This window comes from Doryrhamphus excisus, chromosome 1, assembly GCF_030265055.1.
Source record: "Doryrhamphus excisus isolate RoL2022-K1 chromosome 1, RoL_Dexc_1.0, whole genome shotgun sequence".
Classification (NCBI taxonomy): domain Eukaryota; kingdom Metazoa; phylum Chordata; class Actinopteri; order Syngnathiformes; family Syngnathidae; genus Doryrhamphus; species Doryrhamphus excisus.
In genome coordinates this window covers 34018461-34044753 of record NC_080466.1, presented here as the reverse complement: position 1 = coordinate 34044753, position 26293 = coordinate 34018461, and the positions used below count along the sequence as shown (strand labels likewise).

At 42.5% G+C, this 26293-nt stretch overlaps 1 protein-coding gene across 1 annotated transcript in view; it reads right to left on the bottom strand.

Annotated features, from left to right (window-relative positions):
* Window positions 1–26293, bottom strand: part of LOC131140628 (contactin-associated protein-like 4) — a 90550-nt gene that overhangs the window by 31489 nt on the left and 32768 nt on the right. Inside the window, exons 3-10 of the mRNA XM_058091233.1 lie at window positions 20460–20653; window positions 17453–17600; window positions 15817–16020; window positions 7947–8122; window positions 7719–7850; window positions 3743–4010; window positions 2123–2278; window positions 565–736 (exon numbers count right to left, since the gene is read on the bottom strand). Coding sequence (XP_057947216.1) covers window positions 565–736; window positions 2123–2278; window positions 3743–4010; window positions 7719–7850; window positions 7947–8122; window positions 15817–16020; window positions 17453–17600; window positions 20460–20653 — 1450 coding nt within the window. The remainder of the gene's footprint in view (window positions 1–564; window positions 737–2122; window positions 2279–3742; window positions 4011–7718; window positions 7851–7946; window positions 8123–15816; window positions 16021–17452; window positions 17601–20459; window positions 20654–26293) is intronic.

The window sequence follows — 26293 nt, the reverse complement described above, 5'->3', positions numbered from 1 at the left end:
TGTAGTACATAGTAAAAACCTATATTACTATTTTTACATCGTAAAAAGTCCTTGTAGTTTCACATAATTTGACTTTAAATTGTGACGTGTGACTTGGGTTAACAGTATGCTTTGCCCCATGACAAGCAACAATAAGAACCCACAGCTACTGTAATAGGTTCTGCTGGGGTATGACTACCACACTGACCCTCTACTGGACGACTACATTTTCCACCGGCGTTTATATAAGAAAGTCTCCCAGAGGCTCAGAATTCAATCAGCGGGTTCACAGAGCGTCATACGGTTTGTCCATGCAGAGCTTTAGCCTTCTGTCGACTAATAACGCAATTAAGTTGCAATGGAGGAGTCCTGACCTGGCAAGGATATGCGCTTGCTTCGTTAAGCGTTGGCGCATTTTATTCCAGTCACGCGTACATCTTTCCACATGTCTATTAATACCATGGAGGTTTGATAATTGCTGTTATCGTTCCATTAATTGACATACTATATGGCGATGCAGCCAGACTAAACACAAGCATCAGTTGTGCTTTGGCCCGGAATAGACGGAATATTGCGTCACTTCACCTGTCAATGATGCCGCACATGTCAATCAGGAGGTCGCTGTAGTTTCCCAGCTTCTGTTGCTGCACCAGGATGAAGTCCACTTGCTGCTGGTCGAGGCTCAGCTGGCGAATGCAACCCTGGAAGGTGTTGAAAGGATTCCGGCATTCCTGCTTCACGTCCTCCACAGGACAACCTTAAAGGATGGACACACAGTGCAGTGAACAGGACGACTTGATCCTAGAAGTTAATGTTAATAAAATAATCAATATTAATCGATATTAATCAATACATCGACTGCAATACATCGATTGCGACTGCATCGGCTCATTCACTGGGTATGGATGCAATTGACGGGTGAAATCTAGATTCATCGCGTTGCGTTCGTGGGTATCGGTAAAATCCGATGCAAGCGACGTTTTAGAAATAATCAATATTAATCGATATTAATCAATATATCGATGTGCATGCGCGTGATTGCGACTGCATCGGCTCATTCACTGGGTATGGATGCAATTGACGGGTGAAATCTAGATTCATTGTGTTGTGTTCGTGGGTATCAGTAAAATCTGATGCAAGCGACGTTTTATTAATGTTCAACTTCCCCCCATATGCTGTTCCCCAGGTGCCATGAATGCACCATCATTATTTGGCCTTTTGTATTGAATACGGACGGAAGCCGTGAGGCACATCCAACTACTAGTAAAACAGCATGGACGTTCGTAGCAAGCAGCAGCCAGGAACTTTCTATATTTAACCCCCCCACAACGTTTAAATGGTATGTTTGGAAACACTACGGATTCTCAAAGAACGCATGAAAGCTCGACAAAACGTCCGTCATGTGCAAAGAATGCCACGTTAAGAAGCCGTACAACGGCAGCACTACAAACTGACCCCTAGCAGAGCAGTTGGCTTCTTCCTGAATTGTGAACCAATTTTAAAAGGGTAGAAGTTGTTTTCCACTTTCTGCTCCCCACTACTGTATTAGCCTAGCTGCTAGCTCATTCATATTAGCAGTATGTTTTGCAGACAGGAATATAAACAAACATTGATTCCACTGTTGAAAGTGTCACTTTAACTTTGTTGTTGCTGTACTGTATTTTTTACAGCAGTAATTATTGTTGAATTGTTTGACTCCACCACTGAACCACTGCTATTGGAATTGCATAAAGATGTGAAATTGTGAGGAAAGTTGTTTTGGAAAAGTTGTTGCTGTTTTAAGATGGCAAAAAGAATGATGAAGAAGTGGTGCATAGTAAAAAAGACAAACAGCACTTTAGTTGAATTTACTGCCAAGTGCCTAGAAGGAATAAAGCCAAATCCTTTTTGTAGGACCATACTGAATTACATTTTTTCCCTTTGCTTATTTGCATTATGTTGAATTGCATCATATTGCAAGAAATTGCACCATATCATATCGGATTGCATTGATTTCAACTAAATGATCGCATCGTATAGTATTTTGTCGCCAGAAAATTCCATGTATGGTTAAAGTATGGTATCGCTGGCAGTGCATGGAGATGTGTATGGAATCGTCCTCAGTGCTGAGATTCACACCCCTAGTTATCAGACATGGACTCACCACCAAAGAACAGGTTCTTCTCAGTACCAACAGGAAACAAAGGGTTGGAATGAGCAATGCTGCCACCACCTTCGTCTTTGTCCACGCTGATGGTCAGGTGACCTCGTCTGGACTTCAGCTCCACTGAATGCCACTGACCGTCATTTAGACCAGATCCTAAGAAACATACAAATTATACAAATATAGTAGAACCTTGGTTAACCCTAAGATGCATAAGTGGTCAGGTTGTTTTCTTGAAATAGCTTCGTAATTAATTTTTTTTTTAATGTCATATTCTAGGTATTCCTCAAAAAACACGTTTTTGCGATCACACTATTCACATTTTTAACTTACCTTTAATTAATTTTAATAAATTTTAGTTTTTGTGTTACTACCCCAACCTTCCATAAGTGGGTCAAAAATGACCCGGTCAGGTTGTTTTCTTAAAATATCCCCGTAATGAAAATTTTTCATTATTTCATATTCCAGGTATTCCTCAAAAAACATGTTTTTGCGATCACACTATTCACATTTTTAACTTACCTTTAATAAATTTTAGTTTTTGTGTTACTACCCCAACCTTCCATAAGTGGGTCAAAAATGACCCGGTCAGGTTGTTTTCTTAAAATATATTCGTAATGAAAATTTTTTCTTATTTCATGTTCCAGGTATTCCTCAAAAAACATGTTTTTGCTATCATACCATTCACATTTTTAAATTACCTTTTGTAAATTTTAATAAATTTTAGTTTTTGTGTTACTACCCCAACCTTCCATAAGTGGGTCAAAAATGACCCGGTCAGGTTGTTTTCTTGAAATATCTTTGTAATGAAAAATTGTTTTCATTTCATATTCCAGGTATTCCTCAAAAAACATGTTTTTGCTATCATGCCATTCACATTTTTAACTTACCTTTAATAAATTTTAATAAATTTTAGCTTTTGTGTTACTACCCCAACCTTCCATAAGTGGGTCAAAAATGACCCGGTCAGGTTGTTTTCTTGAAATATCTTCGTAATGAAAATTTTTCATTATTTCATATTCCAGGTATTCCTCAAAAAACATGTTTTTGTGATCACGCTATTCACATTTTTAACTTACCTTTAATAACGTAGCCTTCAATTTATTTCCTTTAAACTTAAATAGCCAAAAACTTACCACTTCCACACGGATAGGGAGGATAACTATTAACAGTTATTTAACCTTTAACATGAACATTAATCAAACGTAATCATTTTTTCTGGGTACATGATACCATACAGCATCCATATCAAACTTGCGCGGGCCGCACTAACATTAAACTTTCATATCAAGGCGGGGGCTTCAAACTAGATTCCTGCGGGCCACATTTGGCCCGCGGGCCGCATGTTTGAGACCCCTGATCTATACTGTACAGACTGACCTCGAAACTGAAAACAGCAAAACGCTACAAGAAAGTCCTCCCTGAATCATGCCCCCCCTAACAGTCACTGCGCCCCCTCAGGGTCCCCACACCACTATTTGAGAAGCACTGGCTCTAGGATGTGGTGCAAGAAATTGCATGAACGGACCTTACTCAATTTTAATTGGACACCCCTGGTATAGTTAAAAAAACAGACTGTAAGCAACAACTTGAAAAGAGTTCAAAGGTCAAGGTTCTGACCGGCCCTGATGTCCAGCAGGACCCTGCCGCCCTTTTCAACGTGAAGCCTCAGCCGGGTCTCGCTCAGGTACAGCCACAGCACACCCCCTTGCCGAGCCAGCTCCGAGGTGAGCAGGAGCCCCGCCTCGTTCCACGTCCTGAACTGGAAGCTCACAGACAACACCCCGGGCGCGGCGGCCGTTACCCCCGGCAAATGGAGGAAACTGCGTGGCCCCGGGAACGTCACAGCGACGGAAAGCTGCTCGGTGCAGGCGAAGGTGACATTGCCCTGAGAAGGAGAGAGGGGGTAGATATGTGTGATTAGCGATGATATAAAGCAACAGGAAAAGATGAATATTAATCAGCTGCTGGGGGCGTGTCCATGTGACCACAGGTCGGCGTGATCTCATCAGCGAGTCTCCTTAAAGAGGACATCGGCATAATGATAACAGCTAAGCTCGGAATACCATTAGCCAAGCAAAGTGAGAAGGTCAAATGAAAGAGAGCAGGTGTATGTTGTGGGATGCTCTTGTTTGGACCAGGACCTCACAGACCAAACCTAAAAAGGTCTTGATCAGGGGTCTCAAACATGCGGCCCGCGGGCCAAGTGTGGCCCACAGGACACTAGTTTGAGGCCCCCCGCCTTGATATGAAAGTTTAATGTTAGTGCGGCCCGTGCAAGTTTGATATGGATGCTGTATGGTATCATGTACCCAGAAAAAAATATTACGTTTGATTAATGTTCATGTTAAAGGTTAAATAACTGTTAATAGTTATCCTCCCTATCCGTGTGGAAGTGGTAAGTTTTTGGCTATTTAAGTTTAAAGGAAATAACTTGAAGGCTACCGTTTAGGTCGCTAGCTCTCTAGTTTGCGAGTTAGCATGTGTCTCAAGACCCTGCAGTTGCGCAATATGTTGTAAATAAAAAGAGTATAAATGTGACTATGCTTATGATTTTATTAGTTTATTTATTTTTCATCTTATTTTGTGTAGAAAAATAAAAAGTAAGATATTTGAGAACAGTGGAATGTTTTATCAGAGCTTTTCTTGTAGAAAATTGGAACCAAAGCGAAGTTTTTTAAATTTTTTGGTTTTTAATAAATGCGTTTTTTTCATTGTTTTTTTTTGTTCATATGTTTTATCAGAGCTTTTCTTGTAGAAAATTGGAACCAAAGCGAAGTTTTTAAAATGTTTTTAATAAATGCGTTTTTTTTTTTTGGGGGGGGGGACCTGATGCAGCCCAGTCTCACCCAGACCCTAGCTCCAGTGGCCCCCAAGTAAATTGAGTTTGAGACCCCTGGTCTTGATGGTCTTGATGGTGCAGTTGAAATGTATTTGTATGGACCATAGGCCATTTTCTTGAACTTTCCCAGCTTCTAATGGAGCGTTAACCAAGCATGTGAACACCTCCACTTCTTCCTCTAGTCTTCATGTTTTGTCTGCACCCTTTCTCAGTGGAAACGCTTCAGCACCTCTGCTCTCCCCAATGAGACGCCAGCATGAATATAGAAAGCTCCAAATGTCCAATATGGAGGCATTATACAGAGAGACTTTACACTCCTTTGCCCTTGCCTCATTTATCACAAAGCCGATACGGGAACCAACAAAATCCCAACGAGGACAAAAGGAATCCGTAGCACAAATACTATCAATGCAGGAGACAGATTTTACTTGCTTTTACTTGATACAATAAACACCAAATAAGACAACAACAGTGTTTGGTTCAATTCATTCATTCAGCAGCGCATCGTTTGTACATCTAGCTCAAGGCAGCACTGCTGTTTGTGTATTTCAGTCAAGTAAAAATACTTTTCCATACACGGCCTGACCCCTTCAGGATGCAATATATAATTAGAGATGACCAATACTCAATAATCAGAAATCACTCCACACTCTTTATTGCTCTCTGGTTCTACCATATCTTACTTATTGTGTGGAAATATGGGCTAATAACTATAAAAGCAATCTTCACTCGCTAAATGTACTGCAAAAAAGGTCAGTAAGGATAATTCATAATACTAACTCCTTATTTCTAAAATCACAAATACTTCAATACAAATACTAGGGTTTTTTCCGGGTACTCCGGTTTCCCCCCACATTCCAAAAACATGCTAGGTTGATTGGCCACTCCAAATTGTCCATAGGTATGAATGTGAGTGTGAATGGTTGTTTGTCTATATGTGCCCTGTGATGTGCCCGAAGACAGCTGGGATAGGCTCCAGCACCCCCCGCGACCCTTGTGAGGATAAGCGGTAGAGAATGAATAAACAAATCAGGTAAGTTTACAGTAATTTACACACACATTTACGCAAGTTTATCTCCAATACTAGTAAGAGTACTCCATCAACTCATCTTTTCTTATCTGAACTACTTTGATACCCCCAAATTCCCTCCAAATTTGACAACCAAAACTGTGGGAGACTCATAATAATAATATAATATATATTGAATTTACCATATTTTCCGGACTATAAGTCGCACCTTTTTTCATAGGTTGGCTGTTCCTGCGACTTATACTCCAGAGCGACTTATAAATGAAAAAAGTGTTTATGTTACATAAACACTGGACACCTTTTGTGTTCATGTTTATTTTTGGTGTAGCTGAATAACCATTGTGTTAGCATATCTTACACCTATTCAGCCTGTTCTCTATTCTTTTATTGTTACAACTTGCCTTCCAAGAAGACGTAATGTCTGTTTTGGTCAAGTAGTTTGGAAAATAAATTACCAGCAAAAAATGTGACTTATATTACAGTGCAACTTATGCATGATTTCTATCTAATTATGCATTTTTGGCCTGGTGCGACTTATACTCCGGAGCGACAAAGAGTCCAGAAAATACAGTAATTGCCTCAGCATGTGAACTCGTCACAGCTGTCAATTACATTTCAGCTGTAATGAGGTTTAACCAAGATGATATCATAATATCCCTTTCACATGCACATTCACTGCACTTCTATTTCTATTTCTCTTCTTAGAGTTTATAATTCGCAATTCACAGTTTCACAGTTTCATAGTAGGGTGAGGAGCTCAGTCATCCGGGAGGGGCTCAGAGTAGAGCCGCTTCTCCTTCACTTTGAGAGGAGTCAGTTGAGGTGGCTCTGGCATCTAGTCCAGATGCCTCCCGGATGCCTCCCTGGTGAGGTGTTCCGGGCATGCCCAGCCGGGAAAAGGCCCCGGGGCAGACCTAGGACACACTGGAGGGACTATGTCTCACAGCTGGCCTGGGAACGCCTTGGTGTCCTCCCGGTGGAGCTGGAGGAGGTGGCCGGGGACCGGGAAGTCTGGGCTTCCCTACTAAGACTGCTGCCCCCGCGACCCGGACCCGATAAGCGGAGGAAAATGGATGGATGGACAATTTCATAGTTCACAATTTAGAAACACACCATCATAAAAGTAATCTATAATGCCATGTTAGCCTGTGTGCATTTTATGCTATTATAGATAAGCTGTTTAAGTGAATATGAATATGAATGAATATGTCATTATCGTATTTGGAGGTGTGCCTCTTGCTCATAGTCAACTGGGATAGGCTCCAGCATACACCCGCAATATATGTGCAATTTGACTTGTCCACAACCAAAACAGCTGAGAACCACCAATTCAGAGTAGAACATGCAAACTCCAGGCGGAGGTTAGAAACCTCTATGGACATGAGGTCAACCTGCTCACCACTCGGCCAAAGTGCGTACCTTAATGCATTTTCACTTTAATTAAAAAATGATATGTTAGACTATATGTCTTTAAAATTGTGTTCAATTATTAAGCAGCCACTTGGAGGCAAGTTGCACTATGGTCTCCAGACCAACACTAAATGAGGAACAATAAATAACATAAAGTCTTTCCAACACTACATGTTACATTTTTTCTCTCTAATTTTTATTTTTCCCGTGTCCATTTGAGGCCAATTAGACCAAACGTGAAGGTCATCTCCACAGAATAGTCTGAGCATTTGACACTTTGCCCTTATTAGGAAATGCAACATGTATTGACTCACTGTCAGTGTCACTTGCCGGTCGCTGCGTCTGGCCAGTTCAATCAGGTTCTGGTCGTTGTACGCAATGTTCTCCAGGCAGCCTTGGAACTTCTTACTGCCGGGGTCAGGTTTGGGCAGTGCCCCCACGCTCAACTGGAAGACACCAAACATGACGTAAACAATAAGAATGAGATGCGTCAAAACAACAGATGATGGCGATGATGGCGATGATGGCGTTTCCTCAACAACCTGCTGGATGTGCCAGCGGTCGAATGCTGGAGGAAAGTCCACCGTCTCTGTGTGCTGGTCCACGGTGAGGTTGCACCGAGTGCTGTGACACTCCAGCGTCACCAGGTGCCACTGCTGATCATCCAGGAGGCTGCCCAGCAAGGCCAGGTTACGTGATCCGGGGGAGGAAGTCCAGGCTGGAAGAAGGATTTTGCATTAGGGCAGGGGTGTCCAAGGTGTGACCTAGGAGCCATTTGTGGCTTATTATTGGCCCGCGGCATAGTCTAAAAATATCATTTAACAAGAAAATGTTAAAGGTGGCACGGCGGTCTAGTGGTTAGCTAGTGGTTAGCGTGCAGACCTCACAGCTAGGGGACCAGGGTTCAATTCCACCCTCGGCCATCTCTGTGTGGAGTTTGCATGTTCTCCCCGTGCATGCGTGGGTTTTCTCCGGGTACTCCGGTTTCCTCAAAACATGCTAGGTTTGTCTATATCCCGCCTCTCGCCCATAGACAGCTGGGATAGGCTCCAGCATCCCCCGCGAACCTCGTGAGGAAAAAGCAGTAGAAAATGAATGAATGAAGAAAATGTTAAAACTAATCAGCAGTAATTTTACAAAAATAAAATCAAAATCAAAAGTCCTAATTTTATGTGACTAACATCATTAGTCACATTATGAGGAAAAACAACACCAGTTTATATATATATATATAGATTTTATTCTTGTAAAATTACTGCTGATTAGTTTTAACATTTTCTTCATTCATATATATATATATATATATATAAATATATATATATAATACTAAAATAGGTATTAAAATATTAAAAACAAGAAGCAAAGCAATAAAAAAATAAAAAATAAAACCATTTAAAATAAAAAGAACTAAAAGACTCAGTACCATACGACTCACTCCGAGTTAAAAGCCAGAGAATAAAAGTGGGTTTTAAGACGAGACTTAAAGCTTTCAATGTTGGGGGCCTTTTTTACTTGGGAGGAGAGAGAGTTCCATAGCTTGGGGCCAACCACAGAAAAGGCTCGGTCTCCCCTGGTCTTGAGTCTCGTCTTGGGCACCACAAGTTGGATGGAGCTGGCCCTCGGACCTCAGTGACCGTGCTGGAGAGTAAATGTGGATGAGGTCCGAGATGTATTTGGGGGCCAGCCCATTCAACGCCTTAAAAACAAACAATAAAATCTTAAAATCAATCCCAGACCCGAGTTTGCATGTTCTCACCGTGCATGCGTAGGTTTTCTCCAGGTAAAAACATGCTAGGTTAATTGGCCACTCCAAATTGTCCATAGGTATGAATGTGAGTGTGAATGGTTGTTTGTCTCTATGTGCCCTGTGATTGGCTGGCCACCAGTCCAGGGTGTACCCCGCCTCTCGCCCCAAGACAGCTGGGATAGGCTCCAGCACCCCCGCTACCCTCGTAAGGATAAGCGGTAGAAATTGAATGATTGAATAACTGTGCTGAAAAAGTTGTTGATTAATCGAGAAAGAAATAAACATTTCACTAAATAATGAACAACCAATTGATTTAATTTGATATATATAATCAAGTGTTTTATTTCTTAAATTGACATTGTAATTTTTTTTGTTATTTTTGTCATATCACCTCGTACTTCAGTACGAAGTACATTATTAAAAAAAAAACAAAAAAAAAACTTGAACTATATTATGGAAAGCAGGAAGTGAACAAATCTAACAGTTAGTGATTGTAAAAGTACCGTATGGAGGGGTAGGATTTAATAAGCTTTGCTTCTTCCTACTCCTTTTGGACATGTGGAACTGGGAACTGATTATGTGATTATGTGCCCTGTGATTGGCTGGCCACGAGTCCAGGGTTGTCTCACCCGAAGACAGCGGGGATAGGCTCCAGCACGCCCCGCGACCCTCGTGAGGATAAGCAGTACAAAATGAATGAATGAATGAATTTATATGAATTATTAGCATATCTACATGGGTTGGTTTACAAAATATCATTTTTGAATATGTATCCCACGGTGGACGCTCCTGCAATAGGGGCAAGTGAGGGCAGTGCCCCACCTGATCCAACAGAGGGTGCTGTAGTTAAAAAAACAGTCTTTCCTTTCTTTCTTTGTGGGACGTACAGACATTTAAAAAGTGTGGGTAGGCCAGCCTTCCCTCAGAGAAGCTAAAGCATCTTAGGCATCCTGTGCTATATAATAGATGAAGCGGAAAACCAATAAAAGCAAAAAAAAAAAAAAAAAAAACGAGGTTGGCGTTCCATCATTTGTCATAAGAAAAGATTTTTGAGTCAAAAATAAACTTTATAAATTGTCTCCCACAGCAACTAGTCCAAGAAAAACTTTCTCTCTTATGATGACAATGTTCTCCCAACAGAAGGTTGAAAGCAGGGTTGACTTGTCTCATCAGCATCATCATCATCTCATGTGGGCCCACATAAGATCTCCGCGCTGGAGCTTGCGAGATCTGAAGCCGATTCCGCGTATATACCAACACGCCAAATCTGAACAGAGGAAACGCGGCAAAACGTGGTAAATGATAGATGAGCGCTGGTAGGTCCAAATTAGCAGCTGGGATTTCCCTCGACGAGGAGCGCCGGGCTCTGCGGGGACAAAGGACTGTTGCAAGAACCGAATGGAGTCATTAAAAATGTATTAGATGGTCTTGAGGGAAGCGGAGGAGGAGGATGATGACGGACAAATTTATCCTCTGATGGTTGAAGAAAACATCTTCATCAACAAAGAGAGTACACACACACACACACACACACACAATGGAGTTTGTCAAGTTGACAATCCTAAAAAGATCCACTTTGAAAATGATTGTGTTACTGCAGAAGGGTATGAATAACGTTTGATTGACGTGTCAGAGAAATATTATTTACCAACGTTTATTATAGAACTATGCTGCATGATACTGACGACTCACAGTGGCCAACAGGAGTAAACACGCAACAACGTCCAAATGTTCCAAACACAGAAATGATCCAAAAACACACAAAGGCCAGAAAACACATCCAAAGGGGAAATACTGCAAATTAAAAATACTGCAATCACATAAACACTGCAGGATTACAAACAAGAGGAACCCCCAAAGGATCATTCCTAACCCAGGGGCTATATGATGTTCTCCTAAGCCTATCAAACCCGGCATCTGGGGGGCAAAATAGAAACACCTGCATGCCCCCTTTTGTGGGTGGACACCTAATCAAGTCCTAAATTCCATCGCTGAGGCAATCAGTAAGGGGATTCAGGTCAGTGGATGAACCCAAACTACAACCAGAGCCAATCACTTTGTCAAAGAAGACCACAGAAAACACCCAAGAACTGCTTGTGGGCGTGCTACCCACCGCCCGAGACTGGGTGATGACAGTTGAACTGCAAAGGCAGCTGAACATTCCACACCACATCATCCACATTGTCAACATCATCCACATCATCCACGTCGTCCACATCATCCACATCGTCCACGTCATCCACATTCCCAACATCATCTTGACACTGGATTATAGATAGATGGATGGATGGATGGATGGATAGATGGATAGATAGATGGATGGATGGATGGATGGATGGATGGATGGATAGATGGATGGATGGATGGATAGATGGATGGAGAGATGGATAGATGGATGGATGGATGGATGGATAGATGCATAGATGGATGGATGGATGGAGGGGGGAAGGATGCATCAATGGAGGGGGGAGAGAAGAGAGGGAGGGGGGAGGGATGGATGGATGGATGGATGGAAGGATGGAAGGATGGAGGGCGGGAGGGATGGACGGATGGATAGATGGATTGATGGATGGATGGATAGATGGATGGATAGATGGATGGATGGATGGAGGGAGGGGGAAGGATGGATCAATGGAGGGGGAGAGAAGACACGGAGGGAGGAGTGGGATGGATGAATGGATGGATGGATGGATGGAGAGCAGGAGGGAGGGATGGATGGATGGATGGATAGATGGATAGATGGATACATAGATAGATAGATAGGTAGATAGATAGATAGATAGATAGATAGATAGATAGATAGATAGATAGATAGATAGATAGATAGATAGATAGATAGATAGATAGATAGATAGATAGATAGATAGATAGATAGATAGATAGATAGATAGATAGATAGATAGATAGATACATAGATGGATAGATGGATGGATGGATGGATGGATGATGGATGGAGCGCAGGAGGGATGGATCGATGGAGGGGAAGGGAGGGGGGAGAGAAGGGAGGTAGGGGGAGGGAGGGATGGATGGATGAGGGAGGGGGAGGGATAGATGGATGGAGGGGGAGAGAAGAGAGGGAGGGGGGAGGGGGGATGGATGATGGATGGATGGATGGATGGAGGGCGGGAGGGAGGGATGGATGGATGGATGGATGGATGAGGGAGGGGGAGGGATGGATTGACGGAGGGGGAGATAGGAGAGGGAGGGGGGAGAGATGGATGGATGGATGGAGGGCGGGCGGGAGGGAGGGAGGGAGGGGTGGATGGATGGATGGAGGGCGGGGGGGAGGGGTGGATGGATGGATGGATAGATACAACCGGTCTTCCTGGAGCTAACAGTTCCTTGGAAGGAGGGGATGGAGAAAGAGGGAGAAGCAGAACCAGAAGCTGGATGAGGAATGGTTGAGGATGAGATGTACGCCTTTGGAGGTTGGCTGTCGGGGATGTGCCAGCCTGTCTCTGAGCAAGGCCTAGGCAAGGCACGTTGGGCATGATGGGCGTCAACCATAAAAGAGCCTACAACAACTACAATGCGGAGGCTGCAGAGAAAGCATCCAGATGGCCCTAGTCGAAGAGGGGACAGCAGTGGGGGGCGGTAGGAATGGCGCTAGGATGCAGGGTCAGCCTCGGTTGGGTCACCTGGATGAGGGTGTCTGTACTAAGGCCCGGAACGTTCAATGACTCCGGGAAACAACACTGATCATCAGGCCAGATATCAGGCTGGGTTGGCATTGCTAATAAGAATCTTTTATTGATTATTTGCCTGGTTAAATAAATCAGTAAAAAATACATTTATACTCCCCCTGCCCCCCCCTCATTTGAACGTTGCTGCCCTGCCAGTGAAGTCCATCTGTGACTCTAATTTCTACACTTGTTTTTTCCAGCAAAAGAAATAACAACAATCTGTAATATAATGTTTTTTAAGTGGACAAGAGAAAGGAGGACTTATAAAAGTGAACTCAAGCGACTGAAATATGCATTATTCATATACAGAAACTCATAAGGTCATAAGGCAGCTGGAAGTGCTGCATCAGACTAAAAAAAAACAACAACATGAATTTCAGGCAAAAAGGCAGGAAATAAAAACAGACAGCGACCACAACACAAATGATATTATTGCACATATGGCAATATCAAATATTACTCCCCAAGTTTCACTTGACTGTGTACCAACTTAATGACAAAAGCATCACGGTTGAAATTAAACAATGAATCAGAGGTTAATATCTGCAGTAATATGAGCTTTGTGGGGGAATAATTGGAGCAAATCTTTGCATAACATAGGGAGGATATTACAGACATTTTTTTTTGCACGCAACAGACAAATATGAAGTAAATATTTTTCATGATGTACGCCAGTCTGGTCTAATCAGATACAATACATCAAACATTTGTGTTCATTATTTTATTCATTTATTATGACGCTATTATATATTATATATTACATATTATATATTACATATTATATATTATATATTATATATTATATATTATATATTATATATTATATATTATATATTATATATTATATATTATATATTATATATTATATATTATATATTCATTCATTTTCTTGGGGGTGCTGGAGCCTATCCCAGCTGACTTCGGGCGAGAGGCAGGGTACACCCTGGACTGGTTGCCAGCCAATCACAGGGCACATATTATATATTATAGATATTATATATCATTCATTCATTTTCTACTGCTTTTCCTCATGAGGGTCGCGGGGGTGCTGGAGCCTATCCCAGCTGTCTGGGCGAGAGGCGGGGTACACCCTGGACTGGTGGCCATTATATATTACATATTATATATTATAATATATAGTACTTTAGTACTGCTTGTCCTCATCTTGCACACTGTAAAAAGTGAGGGACAAGATTTTTATAATAATATAATAATAATAATTATAATAATATTATAATAATAACACCACAATACTGTTTGGTTATTGCTGTCCATGTTCAAAAATAACATAATCTTTCATCCATGATGGCTTCCAAATAATCAAAGATAGGGTTTTAGTCAACATTTGATTTATGATCCCGAAAGCCACAATCCATACATCATAGGACATATACCATACCTCCTAACTAACAAATCATAACCATGTGACTGAAATCAATGGGTCCGAAGACATAAACAGGTATTTGGAAATCAGGAGATGACATCGAGGTCAAAAGTCATATTTCATAGGTCATATTTCATAATTTATAAATTACGACCACATGATCGCCCTTCCCTCCTCCCCACTTCTGTGGATGTGTGCATGTGTGTCTCCATCAAACCCTCCTCCTCCTCTTCTTGCCCCAGTTTCTATTACCTTGCATGTGTGGAAATGTTGAACCCATGAATGAACCCAAACACCCCATCCTAAATGGATCTTTTGCATGTAAATCCACACTAGGACACCAAGGACAAAGTGAATGAGTTTAGAGGAATTTAGTATGCAGATGGTAACACATTGGAAATACATTTTAACACACATGGTTTAGTTCCAAATGTGAAAATTGGAACTAGTTCATAATTTGTAAATAACATGACATATCTCAGGGCTGCATGAGTGGTTGGCGCGCAGACCTCACAGCTTGGAGACCAGAGTTCAATTCCACCCTCGGCCATCCCTGTGTGAAGTTTGCATGTTCTCCCCGTGCTTGCGTGGGTTTTCTCCGGTTTGTGAGTGTGAATGGTTGTTTGTCTATATGTGCCCTCTGATTGGCTCGTCGTGAGGATAAGCGGTAGAAAATGAATGAATGAATGAATGAATGACATATTTCCTGTGGTTGAATGAACACATATTTTTTTATTGGTTTTCATGATCGGGAAAAAAATCGGCCAATATCATATTTATATGCTGATATCGATACCGATAGTTATTTAGATATTTGAGCTGTCACAAAAGCAAAAAAATAAGTGTTACATTTAAGTTAAAGCTTGAAATATATATTTTCACAAAAAACGGTTTTGCTCCCTTTTGTTGGGAACTCATATTTCCCTGAAACTTATCTATGTATCTATCTATGTATATATCTACTGCTGATTACTAAAGAACCAAAAAAGGTAGAAACAAATATTATTTTCTGATGAAAGACGAGCGTCTAATCTTTCTTTTGGTAGGTTCCTTGTTTATAAAGCCATAGAACACAATAATCTGTGTGCCTTGAAAAATCTGTCAAAATTGTCTGAAATGGCCAGTACTGAAGAGGTTGAATTTTGTATTTTATATTTTTGTATTTTGTTATTGTATGGTAATAAGGGTGCCAGATTCAGACCAAAAGTCAAAATAATTTAACTGTGTATAACTAAAAATGGCAGCATTTTAACATAATTACATAATTAACATAATTAATAACACCTTTAGAGAGGAACTGCACTTTTTGGGAGAATTTCACCCCTCATTCACGTATCTTATTATATTTATATACACAAACACATATTATTTATACATATAAAACCCAAGAAAAAAAGTTAATATGAGCTAGCTAACAATGCATGTCATCAGGACACTGCAGCTATTTTGATGCCTACGCCCTAACAAAAAGACAATTTTCCCCATTTGTGTAACATAAGACCTGTACATTTGGGGGGGGGGGGTGTCTGCCAGGTGACAGACACCCCCCCCCCTTCATTTTAAATTCAAGCACAGCCATATTTTTTGTGTTGTCGTACCTTCTCTGAGCAAAAGCTGCACCTTCCCTCCCTCCAGCTCCAGACTGAAGCCGAGTCTTGACGGCCCCTCGGCATGCAGCAGCACCCCACAATTCCTCAGGCTCTTAAACTTCAGCGAGACCACCTCAATGGGCGCTCGTCTCGCCTCGCCACCCCACCTGTACACCAGATCGCTGCCGCCGTCCAGAGACATCACCTCAGAGGCTGGGAGGACACAACAGGACACAAAGTCAGGGTCTTAATGTGTCAGGACCAGTTGAATGAAAAGACATTTATTTTAATAAATGATTCCATGAATAGGCGGTGCAGGAAGTAGCCTGCAGCGTGTGTTGTTAGGAATGACTTTAGCTGGTATGATTTTCCATTATTATCCCAGTGAATCATTCAAAGAACAGGGGGCGCTTCGGTCTCTGTGGATTTGGACTCAAGAAGACTTAATGTTCGCTTATATTTATGTGCAGCAAAAACTAATGGCATAAACTTTCCACCTATTCTACTGCATCTTTAAAAAATACAACGCTCACTTTAAAATAGGAGGTCATATTTATGTGAAAATAAATACATGTGAGCCAACGGGAATAACAGAACAGCACGGGAATGAATTAATAGTCTGATTTGTCTTTGCTTTATGGATCGCCTTTGGAAAAAAAAAATGCTGACTTGTGTGAAACAGTGCTTGTCGCTATTGGTGACTGAGGTGAGAATGAAAAACTGAAAAGACGCCATCCCGTCCACAAGAAAAGGAGTCATCTCAAATCAAATCAACTTTATTTGTATAGCACTTTTCCTGCAAAGACATGCAACACAAAGTGCTTTACAGAATTAAAAACAATTACCACAATTAAAAGGAAAAACTATTACTAAGAAAGCCCCTCCCTCTCACCCTCCATACTAGACACACACACACACACACACACACAATCACACACAGTAGGGAGACATGGCATGGCACTGAGGATCAAGGAAACGCCACCTTTGGGGCCGTCCACACTGGGTGGAGCCGCAGGGGGACCAGCACCCAGGGGCCCCGAGACTCCGACACACGAGCGGACCCCCACATTAAAGGGAGGAACCCCCAGCCAGCCGGGTCGAAGGGACCCAAGGACGGCACCCCCTCAGCAGACCCGACACAACCCCCAGTGTGGAGGACCCCCCCTGAGGAAACACTGGAGTTAAAAGCCAAAGACTAAGAGCATAAAATAGGACTAAAAACATAAAAACCTAAGAAAAATTTAAAATATGAGTTAAAAGCCTGATTAAAAAGGTGTTTAATCTTTTTTTTTTTAAATATCAACAGTCTTTGCAGTCCTGAGGGTCTCCGGCAGGCTGTTCCACAGGTGGGGGCCATAGTGGCTAAATGCTGCCTCACCGTGGGTTTTTGTTCTGGGTTTTGGTATTGTTAAAAGGCCAGTGCCGAAGGACCGTAGGGTCCGTGGGGGGGTTGATATGGTAAAAGCAGATCAGATAAATAAGAAGGTGCCATTAAGGCCGTTAAGACATTTAAAAACCAGTAAGAGAATCTTAAAAGCAGACGTGGAGCCAATGTAGCCACTTTAAAACTGGTGTAATGTGTTGGTTTCAAACCAATGAAGGCAAGATATTTATTAGTTAACATTTATAGACAGGCGCCACTCACTGTAAGGACACCCGTAGGTCTCTAGCCGGAGTCCAATGCGTCCTCTGGGGTTCCATCCCAGAGGAAGGAGGCGGAGGAAGCGAGCGATGGTTGACTTCTGTAGTTTGTACTGAACCACGCTGTCTGCGTTGCTGTTGCCTGTAAGAGACTGAAGGCAAGGCTGTGAGAAAGTCTGTTCCCAATGCTCAAAGCATCCATTGACGGTGGTCTGAGCTCCAAGGTCAGTGGACCAGGAAGCTTCAGAGCACTTCATGCATCCTGCTGATGACCAACTATATGGACATGCAGATTGCATTTTCCAAAAGGACTACCAGTACCTTATTTAAGGACCATCGTATCCCGGTAAATCCCACCCTCGGCCATCTCTGTGTGGAGTTTGCATGTTCTCTCCGTGCATGCGTGGGTGTCCTCCCACATTCCAAAAACATGCTAGGTTAATTAGCGACTCCAAATTGTCCATAGGTATGAATGTGAGTGTGAATGGTTGTTTGTCTACATGTGCCCTGTGATTGGCTGGCCACCAGTCCAGGGTGTACCTCGCCTCTCTCCCACGAAGACAGCTGGGATAGGCTCCAGCACCCCCCGCGACCCTTGTGATGACAAGCGGTAGAAAATCAATGAATGATGAAATGGGGGCTGCATGGTGGAATAGTGGTTAGACCTCACAGCTAGGAGAACGGGGGTTAATCTCACCCTCGGCCATCTCTTTGTGGAGTTTGCATGTTCTCCCCGTGCATTCGTAGGTTTTCTCCGGGTACTCCGGTTTCCTCCCACATTCCAAAAACATGCTAGGTTAATTGGCCACTCCAAATTGTCCATAGGTATGAATGTGAGTGTGAATGGTTGTTTGTCTATATGTGCCCTGTGATTGGCTGGCCACCAGTCCAGGGTGTACCCCGCCTCTCGTCCAAAGACAGCTGGGATAGGCTCCAGCACCCCCATGAATGAATGAATCCATCTCCATACTATGAGCAACAGTGATATAGTGGTTCGCGTTGTGGACTTCGGAGCAAACGCCCCGGCTTCAAATCTCCACTAGTAAGCATAATTGGTATTCATATAATACAAAGTGCTCAAGCGAAAATCAGTATGCGGAACAAAACATCAGGAAATCAGGAAAAAGCCGTCCTTAATTGGCTAACAAACCCACCAGACCTCATCCCCATTGACAACCTATGTGGTATTGTCAAGAGGAACATTCGATACGCCAGACCCAACAATGCAGAATAGCTGAAGGCCACCATAAAAGCAACCTGAGGAGGCTGATAGACTGATAGACTCCATGCCAAACCGTATTGCTGCAGTAATTCAGACAAAAGGAGCCCCGACTATAAGTATAAGTATAAGTATAAGTATAAGTATAAGTATAAGTATAAGTCATCAGAGTTACTAACATTTTCATGAATTTTCAGTTCATTCATTCATTTTCTACCGCTTATCCTAACGAGGGTCACGGGGGTGCTGGAGCCTATCCCAGCTGTCTTCATGGGCGAGAGGCAGGGTACACCTTGGACTGGTGGCCAGCCAATCACAGGGCACATATAGACAAACAACCATTCACACTCACATTCATACCTATGGACAATTTGGAGTGGCCAATTAATCTAGCATGTTTTTGGAATGTGGGAGGAAACCGGAGTACCCGGAGAAAACCCACGCATGCACGGGAAGAACATGCAAACTCCACACAGAGATGGCCGAGGGTGGAATTGAACTCTGGTCTCCTAGCTGTGAGGCCTGAGCGCTAACCACTTGTCCACTGTGCAGCAGAATTTTCAGTTATTATCATCAAAATAAACATGTGAAATATATGAGTCTGTCTCATAAGATGAAAAATAAATAAACAAATCAAGAATAGAGAAAATCAATCAATCAGTAATAAAAAAAATATTATAATAATAATAAAACGGCAAATAATAAAAACTTAAGAAACCACATATAGTTGGTGGGTAGACAAATTATTTTTTTCAGATTAAAATGAACAAAGCATTATTAGAGCCCTGTAGACATGACAAAACACGACTATAGTCACATTTATACTCTAACATATTGCGCAACTGCAGGGTTTTGAGACACATGCTAACTCGCAAACTAGAGAGCTAGCGACCTAAACGGTAGCCTCCAAGTTATTTCCTTTAAACTTAAATAGCCAAATACTTACCACTTCCACACGGATAGGGAGGATAACTATTAACAGTTATTTAACCTTTAACATGAACATTAATCAAACGTAATAATTTTTTCCGGGTACATGATACCATACAGCATCCATATCAACTTTGCGCGGGCCGCACTAACATTAAACTTTCATATCAAGGCGGTGGCCTCAAACTAGTGTCCTGCGGGCCACATTTGGCCCGCGGGCCGCGTGTTTGAGACCCCTGCTGTAGACACAACGTCCACGTGTCCCAATACTATTGTCCATGCAGTGACTAGCATCACGTTAGCCTTCTCCTCAGCTCTTCACTTCCGCATCTGTCCTGATTTTAGTCAGGAAACATGACAGACTTTTTCATTTGAAGCTCCAGCTATGCTCCAATCCACATAGGCATGTCCTCGGGCGGCTATAAGTGGCGTCGGGGGGTGGAGGGGGCGCTAGGGGTCAGCAGCAGCAGCGACAGCAGCTTAAAAACGTGTATTGGCAACAGGTTGACCACGTCAGGAGCAGCTGCAGGTCCTCCACTCTGTATGCATTATTAATGAGGAGTCAAAAGCTTGTGATGAATGCGATTATCTCCACAGGATGGACCGATCCCTGCAGGCCGCCTCTGCTCGCCATCATGCAAATAGGACCGTGGCGGTGGAGGAAATGAGCTGTTAATAATCTTAATTGGTGTAGTTTATTACGGTAAGTGGATTTTTGACTTTTAACTTGTTATTTAATGCTTTGTTGTGATTCTACTGCAGTGTTTCTACACAGGGGGCCATTCTACCAGGGGCCATTTTTTTAGCATGGGTGACAGATATCAAATTTTCTTTCGATTTTTTTTCTTAACCGTGGACTCACCCCGATGCTGTCCTCCAGCCGGTACTGTTTCCAATTGTGTCCTGTGTCGCTGAACATGAGCAGGTAGGACGTCAGCCAATCAGAGCTGCCGTAGCGCCCCTGCGTGGCCACAGCCGTGATCCTGGTCCTCTGTCCAAGATCCACCTCCAACCACTGATAGGAGTCTGAGATGAGCGGGGACCAACCTCCTGCTCCTGGAAGATGACATGAAAATTATTTCATAAAAAGATGCATAAAAGGAATAGAAATGAAAGCCTTCCTGTAGCAAAGACTGATCACTGTTGTTGTTTTTCCCGCAAGACCAGATGGTTGGCTTCATTCCATAACGCTGTAGGAGGTTTTTTTTTGTGTGTGTTAAACGTACATCAATGTGTGTGAAAAGAAACTTTTGGAATGCAGAACATCACATTTCCATTTGTCTTCATATGTCAAAAGAAGAAAGAGGACAAATACTGCCGCTTCTGAACAATCACACAGTTGAAAAAGGCTGCCACCGCCACGGCTTTTAATTCTCATTCATCATCTTTGCATAGCAGCGACGTTCTACCGCTGACAGCCTCATTTTCTTGCTTGCTTTGTCCAAATGGAGGAGATGTTGACGTCAGGATTTAAAGCATCGGCAATCAGCACCGCTGCCCGGATTATGTGCAAACACCGGATTGTGTTTTCTATCACAAATATGCTTTAAATCAGGCATTTCCAAAAATACTTCCACGACCATCACTGTATGGTAGATTAGAAAATTTTACAGTCCTTAGAACAGGGGTTTCAAACACGCAGCCCGCGGGCCAAATGTGGCCCGCAGGACACTAGTTTGAGGCCCCCGCCTTGATATGAAAGTTTAATGTTAGTGCGGCCCGCGCAAGTTTGATATGGATGCTGTATGGTATCATGTACCCAGAAAAAATTATTACGTTTGATTAATGTTCATGTTAAAGGTTAGATAACTGTTAATAGTTATCCTCCCTATCCGTGTGGAAGTGGTAAGTTTTTGGCTTTTTAAGTTTAAAGGAAATAACTTGGAGGCTACCGTTTAGGTCGCTATCTCTCTAATTTGCGAGTTAGCATGTGTCTCAAGACCCTGCAGTTGCGCAATATGTTGTAAATAAAAAGAGTATAAATGTGACTATAGTCGTGTTTTGTCATGTCTACAGGGCTCTAATAATGCTTTGTTCATTTTAATCTGAAAAAAATAATTTGTCTACCCACCAACTATATGTGGTTTCTTAAGTTTTTATTATTTGCTGTTTTATTATTATTATTATATTTATTTATTACTGATTGATTTTCTTTATTCTTGATTTGTTTATTTATTTTTCATCTTATTTTGTGCAGAAAAATAAAAAGTATTTATTTGAGAACAGTGGAATGTTTTATCAGAGCTTTTCTTGTAGAAAATCGGAACCAAAGCACTGAAAAAGTTTGTATATTTTTCTGTTTTTAATAAAACAGGGGGGGGGGGGGGCTGATGCGGCCCAGTCTCACCCAGACCCTAGCTTCAGTGGCTCCCAAGTAAATAGAGTTTGAGACCCCTGCTTCAGAACAAACTTTATCCAATGTGTGGATGCGTTGTTTGGGAACTGCCTGGCTGTACAATAACAAGACAGCGTATTTGTGGTATAAATACTTTTTTTTTTTTGACAGAGCCTTCAGACTAGACTAGACTAGACTAGACTGCTTTTTTTTTACCAGAACATGAACAAAATGCGGCCAAGTGGTTAGCGCGCAGAGACCGCTCGGAGACCCGAGTTCGATTCCATTATCGGACATCTCTGTGTGGAGTTTGCATGTTCTGCCCGTGCATGCATGGGTTTTCTCCGGGTACTCCGGTTTCCTCCCACATTCCAAAAACATGCTAGGTTATTGTATGACTGTATGAATGGTATGAATGTGAGTGGGAATGTTTTTTTGTCAATATGTGCCCTGCGATTGGCTGGCGACCAGTCCAGGGTGTACCCCGCCTCTTGCCCGAAGACCCTCGCGACCCTCATGAGGATAAGCAGTAGAAAATGAATGAATGAGTGAGTGAGTGAATGAACGAACGAACGAACGAACGAATGAAAGGCTGGTGTCCACAACTTGTTTGTGAATGAATGAATGAATGAATGAACGAACGAACGAAATGCTGGTGTCCACAACTTATGTTTTCCATTTCACAATGCATTCATTTCTAGTCTTATAAAACCCTGATTGAAAAGCAGGTTTGCCCGCCTCTGCTGTGCCCCTCTAGCCGCATCCGCCTCCTTCTGTACTGCAGATGCAGCCGACTCCCTCTTCTCTGCCCGGGGAGGAGACAAAATGCCGGCACTGGTCCGTCAGCTTGGCACCACTGCTGAAACCAGTGTGCACCATGCACGTTTCACGTTTACTGGTCCATGGAAGCTTGGAGCGCTCATTGGACAGCCCAACTGGGGAAGTGGGGGGGTTGGGACCGGGGCTTTATTAGCCGCTGTTGGACAGATGATCAAAGTCCACCACACCCTGCCAAGTGCTTGCCACCCCAGTGAGATTTTTCAGGTACGTGTTGCAGAGTGCAAAATATATATACAGTAAACCTCGGATATATTGGACTCGGATATATCGGAAATTCGCTCACAACGGACAGATAAAAAAGAACCAATTTTTCTGTAATGCATTTCCAATAAAAATTCATTGCACATATCGGATTTTTTGTAACAGATTTCGCCTATTTCGGACAAAATCTCCAGTCCCGTTCCAATGCATTTCCATTAAATTTCCCTCGCATATATCGGATGGCCGCATCGTGGCGCTCCGATTCGCCGAATCGTGACAGGCCGCTATACGACGTCATTTGCAGCGTTTGCAGCGTTGCCTGCGCGTCCAGGTACATTGGAAACATAGTCAAGGAAGTGCCTTTTTATAACGGATAAAATCCAATTTACGCATACTATACTGGATATAAATCCGATATATGCGTAAAACGGACATTTTCCGGTATACGCATATAACGGATTTCGCTTATATCGGACAAAACCAGTGGGAACAATTGAATCCGATATATCCGAGGTTTACTGTAACTCTCCCAAAAACAGGAAGTCCCACACGGCAGACATGTTAGTTCTGGATGCCGATCGGTGGAAGGGATCGGCGTATCCTTTAGTTTTTTTTGTCTGCGGCTCCTTTTGTTTAAAGGTCAAAAACTATTCAATTCCTTCCTTGTGTTTTTTGCCTTTGCCTGCTATCCTACACAAGATAATTTAATTTTTGTTCCACTTCATGTGGCCGACGACCTCGGCACGTTCTCGGTAGTTTGTTTAGTTCCCCTTTAATGGACAAATCAATCATGATATGCTCAGGTAACACAGCAGACGCTTTCTGTCAAATTAGAAATGTCTGTTAGCTTAGGTCTCTCCATTAATTAGCAGTCAGAAACAAGCGGCGCAAACATGGCAAGTGTGACCTTTGAAGCGATAAAAGGGCAACGCTAATAAGCAGTGGACTAAACCACTTTGACCTTTCCTGATCAAGACGGGAGAACGGCGTATTCCGTGGAAACACGCGCGTCTACGCTGTCGAAGCTGATGGCTCAACTGTCACTTTCCATCAAAGAGGTCCAGGAACTCGGAAGTCAGTGGAGAACATCATGTCGCGATGTCAGCCACTTCTCCTTCGCCTCGCAAGGCTCAAAAGGATTATTCCCACTTTCCGCACGCCGTGCTTCACCTGTCGGATCGGCGATACCTGACACAGACTCAATTTGTCGGTCTCGGGCTACTGGAGCGCGGCCCTAGTAACAGGTAACGAGGACACCACAGCAAGTCAAGGATGGAGGACGGGAAGGAGCAGATGGACGCACGCCATAACGAGGTGATTAATAATGCAGCGATATTCCAGCTGGCGGCTCCACTAGGACGGAACGTGACGAGTGAAAGGAAACGCCAAGAGGTCGCCAAAGTGGAGTCAGGTGTAATTTAGACGTGTATGAAGATGTGGAGATGCGGCGGCTGGTCACAAGACAGATGATGATCTTAATGAGCTGGAAGCGAAGCGCCCAGCGAGGCCCTGCGGAAACAACATGAACGCACCACACGTCTGTCGATGAGGTGGCAGGCCCGCGCACAGACCCGTGTAGCAGCTTGTAATTAAAGTTTAACTACACTTTTAAAATCGCGTACAAAAAATGTGATTACTGCAGCACAATATTTTTTTCTAAAGTCTGGCATAATTGCGGCGCTGTCATTGAGGATTGTCAGCGATCCTGAGCGAAGGAAGCGCTCAGACATAAAGAGCGCCATTAACATTTGGCATGTCGCTACGAGCTGGAGTGCGACGTCTGCTAATGATTACAGCGGAATGTAGACGAGCAATTAAACCATGCTAATTCAAAAACCGGACGACATGGAGAGGAAGAGCCACGCTGGAGGGAGAAAGATGTTTCTTTGAAACTGGAAGAGCTTCTATGATGTTCAAATGCTGCTAATGGAGGAAATGACAAGAGAATTCCGCTCAGTATTCCGTCTTTACAAAGATAATAATACTGTCAAACCTCAGGTTTTAGACCCAGGTTTTCGTCAAAATTCTTTGGACAATAGTGCATGGAACAAACTACTCCCTTTGCAATGTACTCTATTGTTCCGCAAAATCATGTGCCAAAAAAAAAAAAACACTCACTGTCCTTTGGCTGACATTTTTTATTCAGCATTACTGCTAAATAACCAGCCATGGGGCCACAGAAAGTTGCGAGTGCCAGCATTTTATATTCCAAATTTGGACATTTGTCACCTGATGTCAGTAATTGTTCGGCGAGAAAAGCACCAGACTGATCACTGACAAAAAAAATCTAAAGACCTGACATCACTTCCTGTCGTGAAGACATTTATTGCTACACAAATGAGCAAGAGTCTTATTAATGTCTTAAATAGCTGATTTTATTTGATTACATCTACTATATTTAGTAATACAAACGTAAAGGTGAATATAGGGGTGTTATTTCATAGGGCTCCAATAATGGTTTAAAAAAATGTATGATCATGAACAGGTTTTGTATGCCATAACTACAACATTATTCAGTTTATAAAGAAAGGATCCCACTTGGTGAAAATTCACTTATTACAATTAACAGCAATAAACTAGGGATATATACAAACTAGAAAATGGCCACCATGCTAGCACCAAGCAAGACAGACTCAAGTCCCAAAAGTGTGAAGGCAGTCCCATAGTGTCCCCACATCATGCCATGTGTGTACTTGCCTTTCAACATGTCGGGAAGACATTTATTGCTACACAAATGAGCAAGAGGATCATTAATGTCGAGAATGGCAGATTTTCTTTGATTACATCTACTATATTTAATGTTTAGAGGGCTCTAATAATGGTTTAAAAATGTTATATATATTTATATATAAACTAGAAAATTCCCGCAAAAATTTTGATGGGCTTGCAACCTGTGCTGTGAACCTCGGGCCCGGTGTGCTAATGACTACCATGCTAGCACCTAGCAAGACAGCCTCAAGTCCCAAAAGGTTGAGGCAATCCCATAGTGTCCCCACATCATACCATAGTGTGTAATTGCCTTTAGACATGAGTAAATTAGCTAAACTGCTAACATGCTAACTGTCATCATGCTAGCACCTAGCAGGACAGCCTCAAGTCCCAAAAGTGTTAAGGCAGTCCCATAGTGTCCCCACATCATGCCATGTGTCTATTTGCCTTTAGACATTAGTAAATTAGTTTAAATGCTAACATGCTAACAGCTACCATGCTAACACCTAGCAAGACAGCCTCAAATACTAAAAAGGTTGAGGCAGTCCCATAGTGTCCCCACATCATGCCATGTGTGTACTTGCCTTTCAACATGTCGGGAAGACATTTAT